The sequence below is a fragment of the Diorhabda sublineata genome, chromosome 7 (assembly GCF_026230105.1).
Source record: "Diorhabda sublineata isolate icDioSubl1.1 chromosome 7, icDioSubl1.1, whole genome shotgun sequence".
Lineage (NCBI taxonomy): Eukaryota > Metazoa > Arthropoda > Insecta > Coleoptera > Chrysomelidae > Diorhabda > Diorhabda sublineata.
The window spans coordinates 5,302,096-5,318,523 of NC_079480.1; the positions used below are offsets into that span (position 1 = coordinate 5,302,096).

The 16,428-nt window shown below is 31.3% G+C and overlaps 2 protein-coding genes across 4 annotated transcripts in view; both read right to left on the minus strand.

Moving 5' to 3' along the window:
• Positions 1 to 161: 161 nt before the first annotated feature.
• On the minus strand, positions 162 to 3,097 carry LOC130446464 (ankyrin repeat domain-containing protein 54-like). Its single transcript, XM_056782739.1, has 2 exons — positions 2,331 to 3,097; positions 162 to 561 (listed from the first exon to the last, which is right to left on the minus strand). Exons 1-2 carry the CDS (start codon positions 2,871 to 2,873, stop codon positions 379 to 381), a joined length of 726 nt encoding a protein of 241 aa, XP_056638717.1. The 5' UTR covers positions 2,874 to 3,097; the 3' UTR covers positions 162 to 378.
• A 2,988-nt stretch (positions 3,098 to 6,085) lies between these two features.
• The window catches only part of LOC130446819 (vacuolar protein sorting-associated protein 8 homolog), a 30,421-nt gene continuing 20,078 nt past the window's right edge, over positions 6,086 to 16,428 (minus strand). For 2 of the 3 annotated variants that reach the window (XM_056783301.1, XM_056783300.1), the window contains exons 6-11: positions 15,482 to 15,831; positions 15,110 to 15,426; positions 12,522 to 12,764; positions 9,497 to 10,067; positions 6,587 to 6,826; positions 6,134 to 6,531 (exon numbers count right to left, since the gene is read on the minus strand). In XM_056783301.1, coding sequence (XP_056639279.1) covers positions 6,233 to 6,531; positions 6,587 to 6,826; positions 9,497 to 10,067; positions 12,522 to 12,764; positions 15,110 to 15,426; positions 15,482 to 15,831 — 2,020 coding nt within the window. In that variant the 3' untranslated portion in view covers positions 6,134 to 6,232. Of the gene's footprint in view, positions 6,532 to 6,586; positions 6,827 to 9,496; positions 10,068 to 12,521; positions 12,765 to 15,109; positions 15,427 to 15,481; positions 15,832 to 16,428 lie in introns of all 3 variants that reach the window. The other variant, XM_056783299.1, reaches the window with a different exon arrangement.

Genomic DNA, 16,428 nt, shown 5'->3' on the forward strand with positions numbered 1-16,428 from the left:
CAACCATTAATACACGTTTTGATATTCTGCTTTCAACATTAAAATAGACAGTGGCGGCGAGAATAAAATTATTCTGTTACAGTGTAACAAAAATAGTTTTGACCAGTGTAATTTTTTTAACAGTACTTTTAATTGTTGAAATGTTGGTTAATAAAAAACAGTTTTACATGTACTTTTATTTATACCAATAGTTTTTTTTACTATAAAATGGTTACAAATCTAACTACTTATAATCATCAAACAGCTACACTTGAGATGATAGATAAGTTCCTTGTACAGTTGTACAGTATAGGTAAAACTTATTTTAAATAAAATAATAAAGCTGGATATTTTATAATTATTTTCACCGCACTAAACAGTTTTGTATTATGAAATAATTCAGGTTAACTTGAATTTTTCTATGCCAGTTAATAATCGAGACATTTGTTCATCTATATCTTCCAGTGAATCAGAATTCAATGATAATTTAATCATCTGCAAATCATCAACATCGGAATGATTTATTCTTTCCATTTGTTTAGTCATATCCCTCATTAGCATGGACATCAGTAAATCCACTACCTAAATAATTGAAAATTTATTATTTATTGAAAATCAAATTTCCCAAAAAGAAAATTATTTTAAAAATCACAAAGGCTAGATATAAAAATTTTTATTAAATTAATATATGGGAAACAGTTTCTGATATACTGATTAAAATTTAAAAAAAAACACTTGAGGAGACATGTAAAATTAAGATGAACAAAATTTTAAAAATTTATGATGGAGCATCTGTACCAGTACAAGAAATAAAATCCAGAAGACTTCATTGGATAAGCCACATTAAAAGACTCCAATTAATAGGGCAATAAGATTTGGACAGGAAGAGCTCCAACCCGCAAAAGATCACTTGGATGATTTAACTTTGATGCTAACATATTATAGATAAATCTATGGACATTGAGAATTGGATGAAAGTTGAGAGAGATTGGTCACGATCCACCCAAGGTTCTAAAAAATTTGAGGTTATCGCTCTCCAGAGCCTAGAAACATCTTTTTCTAAATGTGATGTTTCTAAGTACAGAATGCGATCCTGCATTTTTGAAATGGCTGTGAAAAATAAATAGCATAGACGAAACGTAAGTGTAATTAATCAACATTTAAAAATAACATCATAATTATCATATATATGCGATTTCTGAACTTGTCCATCACGTCATGAAGCATGCGCTGAGAGATTCTCAGGATCTCCAAATGGATTATTTCCTTGAGTCCTTCAACTGTACGAGGTCATTTTTTGTACACTTTACTTTTCAGGAATCTCCACCAGAAAAATCCCATGGTGTGAGATCGGGTGAAAGTGAGGCCAAGAAATCGCTTCGTTTCAAGATATCACACGATTTAAGAAAATCTCATAAAAAATATTCAAGATGTCACGAGCTATGTAGATTGAGGCTCCGTTTTGTTGGAATAAGGTTTGATCATTCACTGTATGTTAAAGAAATTGAGGAGTTAAGACTTCTTTCTTTCATTTTCATATAAAAAATGTTACCTTGGGCGAGAACAGAGGTTGTTGATGAAGATTAGTATAATTTTGTTACTTTTAACTTGCCTATGAATAAATCTGATTGTGAGGAGTATGCACACGGATGCCCTTCAGTACAGAGAGCAAAATTCAAACTCAACACCTTGCAACCAAATCTAGAACGTCATTTGCTAAGAAAAAATCTATAACTGCCTTTTTTCTAAGTAATGTAAAATATTATATGCTAATTTCTAATAATCTAAGTATGTAAAATGTATGTAAATTTTCACGTTCCAACCACACCCCCAGTCCAAAAGTGACAGATTAGTGAGGTTCTACTGGATATTATTTACAAAAAGTGAGCAAAAGAATAAATTATATGTTGAGCAAATGTAGTCAGCCTCTGTACAAACCAATTTTTTCTCCAGTTAAATTGAGTTACAAAACATGATAAAATAGTGCTGAGTCTTTGGATAACAATTTACTTGATCTGTGTATTTGCATTTCAGTGTTACAATTATTTCAAAACAGTTTGGAAGTATGTTGAAACCAACATAATGTTTGCTAGGATGGTATAAAAGAGAGAAAACTAAAAGTCAAAATCGCATATAATAAGCAAGAAAAATAGTATCTCAAATGGAAATAAAACTAGAAGAAAGTTTATTATATTAGAAAATGTTAGCAACAAATATTGGGTATAAATAGCTAATTTAATTTTAATGATGTTATATTTAGAGGTGGTTAAATGTTTTTAATTTAATGTAAATAAAAGCAAAACCTAAATGAATCTGTAGCAAAGTTGTGTAATTTAAAATAATATACTTACATCTTTCAGTTCTTTGATAAGTTTGTCCATTTCAATAATTCCATCTTTCCAACCTCTTTGTAAAATTTGTAGTTTACTAGAAGCCAATTGGAATGGATTTCTTCCATGTAAATCTAAACAACTAACATCCGCATTAGCGTTTATCAACATTGTTACAATTGCCAAATTATGAACACAAGCTGCCAAATGTAGTGGAGTGTTTTGAATAATATCTCTTTTATTCGGATCCGCTCCATATTTTAGTAGGATTTCTACGATATCTGCATAACCCCTACTGACCGCCACATGTAGGGCACTCCGTTTTTCCGAATCTGCACTATTCGGACTCACCCCCTGTTCTAAGAGTGTTTTAACCGTTTCAAAATTATTTACGTTAACAGCGTGTATCAACTTTAATTCTAAAATGGGAGCTAGCAGATCTTTTAGTTTTCTGAATCTTTCTCGGGATAATGGATGTCTATATTTTGCTTTGAAATTGATTTTTAAGTGTTTTCGAGGTTTCATTCTAGCATCATCTCTAATTTCGCTATCACTATGAGACATTTTAATTTGTTTCTACACAAAAATAAACTTGAAAATAAAAACTTTCACTATTGACATAAATATCATCGAACACAGAATAACTACAAGCATAGATTAGCCATTATAAATTGTACACCTTTGACGCTAATGACATCTATAAACAAGCTACTCTACTAGGTTTATTAGCTTTGTTTACGGGTCTGTTTTCAAAACAGTTCGCGGATTAGTCATAGATCATCTACATTGTAGTTTGTGCACACTACTATGAGCCTGAATTAGTTATTAACTGATTCGGAATCGATTCTATTAGTGACCTGCCAACAAAGCTATTTTATTGTAAGACGGTAAAACGTATAGACAACTAAGCATACAATGATTTGATATATTCTTAAATTCTAATATTTTTTTAATATTTGGCTTAGCGCCATTTCCTTAACTGGAGTTAGTTCTTTTGGACATTATATTAATTTGAAATTTGGTGTACATAATAACCATTGCTCAAAAATTCAAGTCCAACTTAACAATAAATATACACATAACACACTAAGAAGCTCTAATTAGTTATTAACAAAAGTCAAGGCTTACATCTTGTTTTATCGAATTTTGACTTTTGTTTTGAATAAATTTGTCAATTTCTGTCCTAATTTTGAACTAATCCGATTTGTAGAGTTCTAGAATATTCGTCAAATTTTAGAGTGGTTGACACAGCAAAGAAGGAGAATGATAAGTTTTGATTTTAATAGCGAGTAAACAAGAGACAGAGAATGACAATCCGATGTTCTTTCTCTCTCTTCCATTGGTACAATTCTACTTACAGGCCATTCTCTTTATCTTTAATATTAACTCTATGGTTTTAAATAAGTTTTGATCAATAGTGTTCGGATTACAATCTTACCTGAGAAGTATTCGGTAGGCAGCCCTTCATACAAGTGTAACAAAAAAAGTTTGAATGTTCCTTTCAATGAGAGGAGTGGAACTCTTTTTGGTCATCAAGTATTTTCTTGAAATTTTTCTATATTTGTCTATTATGACTTTCATACTTGAAAAAGATGCTTCACAAGTATGTAGAACTGAACATAGCTGTCAATCTCAATGCAACTTGAGCCACAATTGGATACTTTTCTTTGGGGACTAGCGGCCAGACATTTTCAGTTGTAGAGAGGGATTTTAGATATAGGTCATTCTGGAAATCAACAACTTCTATTTCAACGGCCTGATTTCCACCAAAATGTTTTACAACACAAGCTCAACAATCTTCTGCATCGATCTCTACAAAGGAAGAGTTGACGAAATGTACCACAATCACTATGATTTTAAAATCTTGGAATCGTTGATCAAATTGTGGTCTTGTCTGAAAAAAATTTTCACATATTCTTAGTTATTGCTGGGGTGTTGTGGAAGATTTTGTTTGTCAACGATCTGCTTTAGACTAGGAAAGTGCTTGTGGGTTATATTCTTTTCCCACAGCTCGAACTTTTTTGAAAACGGATTTACATCTGAAATAATTCCACCAATGTTATTATCTTTGACTTGACGCTGTAAATTTGAGCCTTTGAACTTTTCAGTTATATCAGTAAGAAAGGAAAAATTATGTAGTCATGTAGGATCAGAGCACCAATATGTCAATGACCTCTCCAACACAGCTTCGTTAACTATTAGCAGTCTTTTTTATATAGAACCCAAAATTCTTAAAAACCAGTGAAAATTAATTCTTGCACTTCTGAACATGGCTGAGAAATTTAGTAACTTAAGTTCATACTTCTTTTTAAAAACGTTCCTGCTCCTTCGAAGGTAAACTTCTATCTATCTCCGTCGCGAACATAGAAAACCGATTGCGAACTTGTTTTGGTTATCTACTTCTTAGGAAAATAACCAAATTTAATACATTACGTAGAGATCCAGCATACTCCTTCGCCAAAATGAAACTTGAAAAGGGGAATTTTGACACACAAAAAAATAAATGAATTAAAAATTTTTCAGCACTAGTGAATAGGTCCCATAAAATAACTATTGCACCACGAAATATATCCCAAACAAAAATTACTAAATTTGAAATAGGTCTGACCAAGGGTCGCCGAATAATTCCCTTTATGGTAGTTACATCCGCAACTCGTTTAATTCCATCTTTTACCGGGCATAATAAAATTCCGATGTGCGGACTAATATGGGTTTCAAATTATCCGACGCAGGCCAGTTACTGCGTTGGTGCAAGGAATGCAAATATTATTTGCTCCATTATTCCCAAAAATCTTTATGTAATTTATTAACTGTATGAGATGAGAGGTAGAAAGACTGATTTACTCATATCAGATCTTATCCAGTCCACCAATACGTCAGAGAGCTCGCCAACACAGCTTAGTTAATAATTAGCAGTTTTTTTTCTTTTATAGAACCCGAAACCGTTGAATACCAAGGAAAATTAATTCATGCACGTCTGAACAGGGCTAAGAAATCTACTTAAGTACGGTTTCAAAAATGCTTCTACTCCTTCGAAGGTAAAGTTTTATCTCTGTCAGTCGCGAACATAAAAACCGATTGCGAATTTGTCGTTTTGGTTGTCTACCTCGGAGGAAAATAACCAAATTTTATATAATAGAATCAATACCTACTACGAAAATGTTATACGGTTATTATTGGGTCCCGTTAATATAAAGGTTATCCCTGGTAATATTTCACAATTCAACAGTACAATGTGGAGTAAGTTCCACTTAACGCTGTCCTCGATCATTAAAATTTCCTTTATTCCAAATCGCTGTATCACTGAAGACTCACGACCTATTTGAAATAGATATTTCGCAAGGGTTGGGATAAAATTTCAATCAAGATGAATCTACTTGAATCTATGGTTGAGTTTTGAACAATTTTATTTCATTTTGGGTTTGTACAAAATACTTCATCGTCATAGTTGAGGGGGCAACGTTATGGTGAAAGCCCACTTGGACTAACCAAGATTGAATGAGTACAGAGGTCTGGTATGTATTTTAGCTGGAGATCGGACTTGTAATGGTAACTGCCTGTGAGGGAGGAGGGACATAGTAAACTTTGAGGATAAGAGAAAGAGCACAACTCATAGTTAAAGTGGATTTAAATATACCGCGTTATTTTTATTTCAAACTGCGGTGTTAGGACAATTTTTTCATTTTCTTGTTAAACAAATTAGTTTTCTACCATTACCTAAGTTTTCATCTACCAGTCATATTAAGAATATGATTAAAGAAAAACATCCGCAGAAATGATGATAAAAATAAATTACATGATTTGAGACAAAAGGTATATAAGAATTTTGATTACGAAATATAAATTTAATAAAATATTTCAAATAATAAATATAAATAGACTTTCCATTATTTGATAACAGAATTTTTTATCCTAAAACGAAATCAAAAATGACCTTCTAGATCCGGTCTACTTTGGTTATTCACATTCGCATAATCTACTTTATTTGCTAGTTTCTTCAACTTTGGTAACATAGGTCCTTTTAATCTGCATTGCGGACAAGAATTATTCAAATTGCCACCTTTAACGCACGAAAAATGAAAACAATGTCCGCAACTCCATACATAAAACGATTCGTTACTTTCGGTTTCCCTTCGAAATAATAATAATCTTTGACACAAGGTACAAGTTAGATTCGAAACTGACACACCTCTACCTTTTACTGAAATGCACTTTACCAAACCTACAAAAACAAAATTTAACAACCTCGATACTATTTTTAAATTTATTTTTAATACCGTGATGTAAATCTTTACTAAGCAGTTTGTATGTATTCGTCAAAGTATTAATGTCGTATTCGTAATCACTTAACATCCCCTGTAGCAATCCTCTGACATCTCCAAAGCTTGCGTTAGATACAAGATTCAGCATTTGAGAAGGGGGAATATGAGGAGCTGCGGCGTGCAATAAATGTCTAAGTGAAACACCAGAAGCACTTTTTCTTTTTTGTAGTAACGTTAACCATAATGACTGAGAATCTGGAAAAGCGAAAATAGTAAAATTTAACGTTTGAAATATAATTTCCACTATAATTTCAATAATAAATTTAATTAAAAACAAAATAGATCAAGATTCTCCAACACGTTTCATTCATTAATCTCAAGTAATTGTACACTGTTACTATTTTGAAATTATTTGTGAGTGGGACTGCTCCTGTTCTTACATTTCTTTTTTATTTCTTTTGCTTATAACCTTATTTGGTTGGTGTCTAGGTGCCTTAAATTGGTATTTTATAAGGTTTATTATCCTTTTTCCTGAGCTTCTGTAGGTTACAATCCTATCAATCCTATTTAGCTGTATTCCTTTGCTTAGAAACTTGTTTTGTGGATTCCTGTTGCTTGGATTGCTATTTTGTTGGGTTCCTGTTGCTGAGATTGATTTTGCTTAGACTTTGCTTTACTGTGCTTCTGCTGCTTTCATTGCCATTTTGTTATATTCTTATAATTTAGATTACTGTTTTGCTAGATTCAAATTGGTTGTACTCCATTACTGCTAGTCAGATTCCTATTTATCTGAATTTATTACTTAAAAAACTGTTTGGCCAATTTTTTATTGGTTGAATTGCTATTTTGTTAGGATCTTATTGCCAGAACTCCTCTTGATAAGCTTTTTGTTTTTGTTAGGCTTTTCTTGTTGGGATTACTGTACTACTCTATTTTTTATGATGTTGCATATGTTAACGTTTTGTTATATTTCTGTAACAGCAAATTTTTGTTAATTTGAATTACTATTTAGATAATTTTTGGAATCCAACAAAATAGTATTCCTGTTGGTCGCATTTTGCTAGGTACCTCTCATTTGAATTTTTGTTTTGTTGTGGTCCTATTACTTTGTTGTATTACTATATGATCGCGCTTAATATTTCTGTTCCTTGAATACTCTTTTTACTGAAATTCCGTTTTACCGTGTTCCTGTTGCTTATATTACTATTATGTTATGCTCCCGTGGGTTTAATTACAATTTGGCTGTATCCCTTGAGCGTGGAGCTAGGTTACATGATTTATTATTTTACTAGGTTCCCGTCGCTTGAATTATTTTTTGCTGTGTTCCATTACTAGTATTTATTTTTAGCAGAGATTCCGACACTTTTTTGCTTCACTCCTATTACTTGGAATTCGATTGAGATGAGCTCCTGTTTCTTAGATTCTACTTTTGCTGGGCTTCTGCTGTTTATATTACTGTTTGTCTAAGTTCTCTTTGCTTGTATTACTATTTGGCTGTATTCCTTGGGACTGTAGCCCTGTTACTTGAATTAATATTTCACTGTTCCTTTTGTTCATTACAACCATAGATGGCGTAATATAGATTTCCAATAAATACATTTTTTATACTCATACTGAAGAAGTGGTTGACGGTTGCTTCCTTCCTAGTTTTTTTCTTGACCTCTTTGTGGCATCAGTATACTTTTTAAGTATAGAAATAAAAAAAGGCACATGTTGCCAGATCAGGCGAGTGAGGTGTGTGTAATCACGCCATTTTATCCAAAAACTCTTGACGAAAGTTTTTCCGTGTTCCTGTAGTTTATATTACTGTTTGTCTATGTTCCCTCTGCTTTTTTTACTATTTGGCTGTATTTCATGCGCTGGAGCTCTGTTACTTGAATCAATATTTCACTAGCGTTATCTCCTTGCTGTGTTTCTGTTACTAAAATTCTCTTTAAACATGGATTCTGTCACATGGATTTATATAGGACTACATTCCTAGTTTTGCTGCGCACCTGCTGCTTTCCTTGCTATTTTTATGTATTCCAGTTGCTTGAATCACTATTTTTCTAAATTCCTGTTGCTTGAATAGCCTTTTTACAATGTTCCTGTGACTTACATTCCTGTTTTATACTACTCCTGCTATTTTGATGACTATTTTGCTATATCTCTGTTACTTTAACTTCCTTCTGATTTTATTACTATTGGGCAGTATTCCTTGAATTATTTTTCTGCTGTGTCCCTGTTATTAAAATGTTCTTTTAGCAGGGGTTCTATCACTAGGAATTATGTTTTGCTACGTTCCTGTTTTGCGTCATTCCTATTATTTGGATTTCAATTCTGCTGTTCTTGTTTCTTAGATTTTAGTTTTGCTGCACTCCTGCTGCTTTTGGATTTATATTGTTCAGATTCATGTTTTTCTGTAATACTGTCACTTGAATTTCTGTTTTCTTGGCTTATTGTCGTTTTGATTCCTCTTTTGGTTAGTTCCTGTTGCTCTGATAACTGTTATCATAAGATACTTGAGACAGTCTTGTTCTTTCTATAACTAGTCCTGTTTTGATAGAATCCTTTTGCTTGAATTCTTGATCTGATGGGTTTCTGTCACTCAAATTTCTGTTTTGCTTGATTTTTATTACTTATCTTCTTCTTTTCATTCTCATGTTGCTTAGATTTTTGTTTCGCTGGTTTTTGTTTAAAACATTTCTCTTGACTGGATTAATATTTTATTGTATCCCTATTTTGCATTCGCATCGATTCATGTTTTACTACATTCCTGTTCCTTGGGGTTTCAAATCTTATTGATCATAATGCAACAGCATTTATCTACTAAAGTAGGTCAAAAATTTCGATTCAGGTCATTTCCTTCTTAGTACTAACATCTATGAAAAAACGAGTAATATTTAATTCCAAATTATTAGACTGAAAAATTAAAAACTACCTTACCCTCTGGCGATAAATGCTCAACTCCCCTTATACACAAATTAATTGCTTCGTCCATCATATCGCATTCCAAAAGCAACTCCAGGGCTTCCATCCAATCGCCATTATTTTCCAAAAGTAACGCCACAGCATCGTGCACCCCATATTTTTTTGTAATAATTAAAGCTTCTTCGTTTCGGCAATTACTCGATCGCAGATAATTACAAACTTCGTTTCTATTCTTAACGCATAAACGATCTAAGAAGCGTTCTGCTAATTGCGGTGTCAATTTGACGTCCGTTAAAACGACTTCGCTCAAAAAATCGTATTGCAAATCATGATCGTTTTCGAGCATATCACAAAATTCTTCCAATAATTCTTGGAAATATTCTATAATTATTTCTACTGTTTTTTTAGCACTTATCGCGACTAGATTTTTAAAATCAACTAAAAATTGTTCCTGTATTAATCTATCACTAACGTTTATATATTTGAATATGTAGTTGAATACTTCATATTTTCTTACGGGATCTTGAAGGTAACAACTAAGTATTCTAGAATAGTCTTTTTGCATTTCGTATAGACGTTCTGCAACCTAAATAAACAGAAGATACAGTTTACAATCTTTTATTATTTATAAACATATTCATTTCAAAGTACTATAGGAGTCTCATTTTTTTTATACTCAATCTTTATTGATGATGTTTTGCATATTATTTGGACTATGGATCTCGTCAGCACAGGCTTTTCTCTTTCGGAGTGTTTAATCTGAATTGAAGATTCTTATGAATACAAATAAAATGAGGAAAGCAAAGAGAAGATAGACCAGAATAAATTGAGCCCAGAAGAGTAAATAATTATGAAGAAAGAAAATACAGGAACACAGGAAACTAAAAGTCAAAGATGATTCAAAATTAGTAAAGAAAAAATTATGAGGGACTCAAAGACAAAGAATTCTGAGAAGCTGGAACGCGAAAACCGCAAGGAAAAATTTCTTTAATTTGTTAGGTAAGATGGTCTAAGCCAGTGTTTCTCAAAGTGGTCCATGTGGATCTCCAGAGGTCTACTGGAGGGGTAAAGGCAAATGTTTTCATCGTTAGATATGAACTTACCACTTTTATTGAAGAGTGCAGCAAGGTTGAGAGCCTCCTAAACTTCATATTTAGAATCTAGTTAGGAAAATAGTGATGAGGGAACCCAAAAATTATGGCCAATGAAAACCATAAGTCATAAATTCTTTAATATGGTAATACCTTTAAACCAATAATTCTAGGAGTGGTTTAGTTAGATCATTTATTGAAGACTTTAGCAAAAGGTTAATGGAGCTAGTAATATTTTCAAGTTGTTTTAAGAGGAAAGAAGGTTGAGTGCTTCATAAATTACAGATTTAGAATCCAGAAACAGAAATAGTGATTAAAGAACCAAAGATGAACGTGAAGGATTAAAAAAATTATAGACACCAAAAGCCACAAGTCACATAAGAAATTAAAGAAATATTTAATTTGGTAGGTTGTTTATGAGGAATGAAGATTGTGAGCCGCATAAATATCAGCTTTAGAATTCAGAAGAAAAAATGATGATATGGGAACAAAACGCAAGGGATGCAGAAAATTATGGATCCCGAAAATAGCAGCTCAAATATTTTTTAATTTGGTAGGTAGATAAGAAATTAGTAAGCTGGTCTAAGCTAGTGATTGTCAAAGTGATCTTGGTCGATCTCCAGAGGAAGAGGTACATTTTCATCATTAGATCGGAACTTCACAGTTATTGAATAGAGAAGCAGGGGATTCACCGAGTAATATTAAACAGTTTGTCTCCGAGGAAAAAAATTAACAGCCGCTTAAATTTCAGATCTAGAATCTAGAAGAAGAAATAATAATGAGGGAACCAAAGATAAAGGATTAGAAAAACATATTATCAAGTTGGTTCTTCTGGAGTACATTACTCCCGGGGTGTGCAAGGTAAGAGTGATTTAGTGAGGTGAAAGTCCCATACGAACTCGAAGCAATGCACTGCCTGCTTTGATGAAGGCATAAGCTTCCACCCTTCCTCAGAGCAAAAAAATGAATTCTCAAAGTGATCCAGGTGGATCTCCAGATGTATACTGGAGAAAAGGCAGGAGACTCTGCAACCTTTTCATCGTTAGATCTGATTTTTACAAAAAAATTCTTCATTTTAAGTTTTGTTTTATTCAATTTTTGCTTTCTGGGACTGTTTAACTAATGTTCATGTTTGTTTTACTAGTTTCCTTTTGCTAGGACTAGGTTTTGATGTGCACCTGTTAATCATATTTCTGTTTTTATGATTCCAATTGTTTGAATTCATATTTGGCAGGTTTCTTGCAACTCTTATAAGTTTATGATAGGTATTCCAGTTTCTATGGAATACTGTTGCTAGAGCTCTTATTTATATGCCTTATATTCACGTTTTCCTACATTCCTGTTGCTTCAATTCTCATTTCCCGGGATTGACTCGCTCAAATTTTTATTGTTAGGTTCCTGTCATTCGAACTAATGTTTTTCTGGATTCCTGTTGTTCACATTCCAGTTAGTTTGGATTACTATTCCTAAAGTTCTTTTTATATGTATTATATTCACATTTTTCTCCATTCCTGTTGCTCCAATTCTAATTTTATGGGTTTAAATTCTTCTTGCTGTGTTCCTATTATTTGGGCTCTAGTTGTTGGGATCCTTCTTTTTCTGGATTGTTATTTCTCAACTCCCTGTTTTGTTGAGTTCCTAGGAATTATTCCTATTAATTAATATTTTTTATGGGTTTTGATGACTCGGATTGGGTCCTGAATGTACAAATTACTGTTTTACTGGGTTCATATTACTTGGATGGATGGTTTCTGAGTCTTTTTGTCCAATTCGACATTTGTAAGTTGCTTATATTCTTCTTTGCGCTGTACATTCAGGTTTATTCGATTCTTGTTAAAGATTACCAACGTCAGTACAACAAAGAGATCTTGTACATAGAAACTTACATCAGAACTTGACTATAAATGCTCAGGAAGTAAATTGAGTTTAAGAATATAAAGTATACTCACCCTGTAACATTTGGAATCCAAAGCTAAAGTAAGTAGTTGACTAGTTTTTAAATGATTCATTTTATTGAGACTTAACAAATCTAGCCACGCTTGTTCCCTTTCTGATCTATCTCTAATTGACAGCGAATCACCTATTTCAGTTAAGGACTTTATTGCTGAATCCAAAACGTGATTATCCAACGAAATGTTATTTGTTACAACGAGTCTCGTGACGAAACATGCCAAATTGATCACTTCACCGTCCTGGAATATAACTGTGTAGAATATAAACCAATAGAGTTCATTTTAGCATACATTGAAATGTTTTATAATTGAAAAAAATGTTGAATTTCATTAGGGAGTAGATGATAATTTAGAGAAGGATATATTACTCTGAAAGATAGTTTGTAGATAATATCAAAGATTGAACGGTTTTAAAAATAGCTCAAAACACTTCAAAACATATGGAAGCAACAAAAAATTTAGGGAGTGAAATTATCTATGAAGTTGCCTCAAACAGCGTTTAACATATTTTCAATATTTGTAATGAACAAATTATAAGTTATTATTTGGAAAAATTAGAAATTTGTGGAAATAATTCTATAACATTAAAATATGGTATTATGAAATTCAAATTTAAAGAATAGAATTTCCCATGTTCAAAAACATCCAACATATTTAAAATACAGACCGAGAAATTTGTTATCAAAAATATAGAGTTAATAAATTTGAAAGTTAAACATTTTTGAAAATTATTCTGAAACAAAAAGATAATATCGAAATTTAAAAACAAATAAGTTAGAGAATAAAATTTACTGTTTTTTTACACATTTCCAATGGAGATGTTTTTTATAAACTATTTCAAATTGATCAATTTGGAAAGTTTAAAAAATTTTTAAAATTATTAGAAAATGAAAAGATTGATAATAGAGACTACATTTTCTTAAACAATTTACAAAATATTTCCATTGAGATCGAGATAATTTGAAGTTCATCAAGGCGAAAATTTTGAAAAGATACAATAAAAAGTATGAAATAAAATTTAAAGAATAAAATTCACTATGAAACTGTCAAAGAAAACATATTTCCAATAACAAACCGAGATATTGGCAATAAGCAATTTATAGTTCGTTAATCATTGGAAACTTTTGTATATAAGAGAAAAAAGCTGCAAAATAATTTGAGGAATAAATTTTCCTATAAAATTGTCTCAAGCAAATTTTAACATATTTCCAAAAGATACCAAGACATTTGTTATAAATAATGTGAAGTTCATCAATGTAAGAGTTAAAAAAAATTTAAAATGGAAAACATGAATGTGCAAAAAAGTCTAAAATAAAAATTTAGGGAATAAAATTCAATTTAAATTGTCATATACCATTTTTATCATAATTTCATTAGAAAACCGAGATGTATGCAATAATAATTTATAGTTTGTAAAATGTTAAAAAAATTGAAAATTTCTCAAAAACATAAAGATATGCAAACAAGGCTACAACAAGAAATATGAAGAATAAAGTTCCCTAGAAAATTGTCTCAAACAACTTTCAATACATTTCCAATAGAACCCGAGATTTTTATTATAATCTATAGATGTTATCAATGCAAGAGTTTAGGAAATTTTGAAAATAAATCGAAAATAAAAAGACATGAGAGAAAGTATAAAATAAAAATTCCCCATGAAAGTTACCAAAAACAATTTTCAACATATATCCAATAAAAAAGCTCAACATGCTGGCAATAAACTTTATAGTTGTAAATGTGATAGTTTGAATTTTTTTAAAAATAAGTTCAACACTTAAAAAGATATGAAAATAAGACCCCAAGATATTTAGAGAACAAAATTCCTTATAAAATTGTCTTAAACTTTTTTCAAGATATTTCCCGTAAAAGCAGAGATATTTGTTATAAACAATTCATATTTCAACAGTTGTGAAGTTTAAATATTATTGATTAATATACTATACCAAAAAAATATGAAAGAATGTTTGAAATAAAAAATTTGAAGGATAAAATTCAAACATATTTCTAATAGAGATCGAGATTTTTATTATAAACTATTCAAGTACATCAATGTAAGAGTTTTAGAAATTTTTAAAATAACTTGAAGTGGTGAAAAAGGTATGAAAGAAAGCGCGAAACAAAAAAATATAAAAAAATCGAAATTTTCTCCAATTTTCAATCATAGTTACTATTTATATGATCAAAATATCGCAGATAATACAGAAATATTACCATAAAAGTCCATAGAAAAACATCTCGAATATTATATTGAACAAAAAAGTTTCTGGATCAAATACTCAGAAACATACGGAACCAACACATCTAAATTTTGGATTAATATGAAAATATAAATTTCTTCAGTTCCTTATTTCTCAGATCCTTTCATATTTTTTTTGTTGCTAAATTGTCTTGATTTTAGGTTACTGAACGAAAATTAGTTTTTAAAAAAGGGAAAAATTATCTGTTTCAAGATCTAATTTTTAAACAAAAGGAACCTAAAATCAAAACAAATCAGCAATAAAAAAAATTGAAAAAAATTTACTTATATTACAAACTATTGAAAGTTTATTATCAAATCTTCTTCTCCAATACCAAAAAATACTCACAGTAAAATTGCCTGGTTTGACAATTTGCAGAAGAATCTGAATCAAACGCTGCCTTTGCAAAAGTCCCATTTCTCCAGAAAATTCCGGCTGGGAAAAAGCAAGTTCGACAACATTCAAACAATCCCTAGTATTATATTTTAATAACGCCCTCAAATAAGGATAAGCCAATTCGTCTTTTTGACCTTTAATAGAATGCGTCGTTTCCAAACATCTCAATATATCGTGTTTTACTCTAGGTACTTCTTCTTCTGGAATATTTCCCGATGGATAACCCAATCCGGCAAAACATGACGATACGTATACCAATAATATGTTTCCTAAAACGAATCATTGAAAAATCTAACCAGAAATGGAAGTAACTTATAATTAAACCTAATTTATGATTATCCGGCGTTAATTCTTCAAGAAACTCAGTCAAAGGGCTGATATAATCCTTCAAAGTACCAGTAGTAATATGTATCCATGCATTGTACATCTTCAATTTTTTACAAATCTTCAAAACTTGATTCAAATCTAAACAGGCGACATCTAGAGACAACAGTACGTTTTCTAATGTTTGATGATCTGTTTCTTCCAAATATTTTACCAACATTTGTGTTATAAACGGTGAAAGAATTGTTAATGATCCTGCACAAATCTGATCGGTCAGTAATGTAAAATACCATTCCTTCTTAGTTTGGTCAATGGATACTGCTTCGAATAATTCGTTGCATAAAATATCACTAAAAACGTTAAAAATTGGTTGGTTAAAACAAAAACCACAAAACCTGGTTATTCATTGGAAATTGAACAAATTTTGAAAGATGTAGAGCTTTGCCAGGTGTTTTAAGAATAACACACTTTTATAAATCTGCTATTCTGAAGCATACTTTTAAGGCAGTTCTTAAGACAATAATCTTAAGCAGGTTCAAAAAATGGTTTTCCCAGTCTGATATTCAAAATATCAGCATCGTTTTAACCCCTTAACCCTGAGTTCTGTTATGCGGTCTGCTTAGGGTGTAAACCAATTTGTGTAGGCTCTTATTTATTATGTGCTTTCGAAGAAATAATAACCATTTGTGATGTGTAGTGTTAGGAGTATTTTATTAATTTTTATTAGTGCCTAAAGTCAGTTCTGCGTTAGTATGGATTAAGCCATACAAAGAACTCAGTATGGATATGTACTATTATGCGTGCGTAACCAAATCTTAACCTAACATAATAAAATATAAACTAAATTCTAGAGTTAGATTAGGTTATGGTTTGGTTAGAATCGCTTAAGTACTTTTTTTCGTTTGAAGAATCAAAATGAATTGGGAGGGAGGGTGTTAAAACTTTTC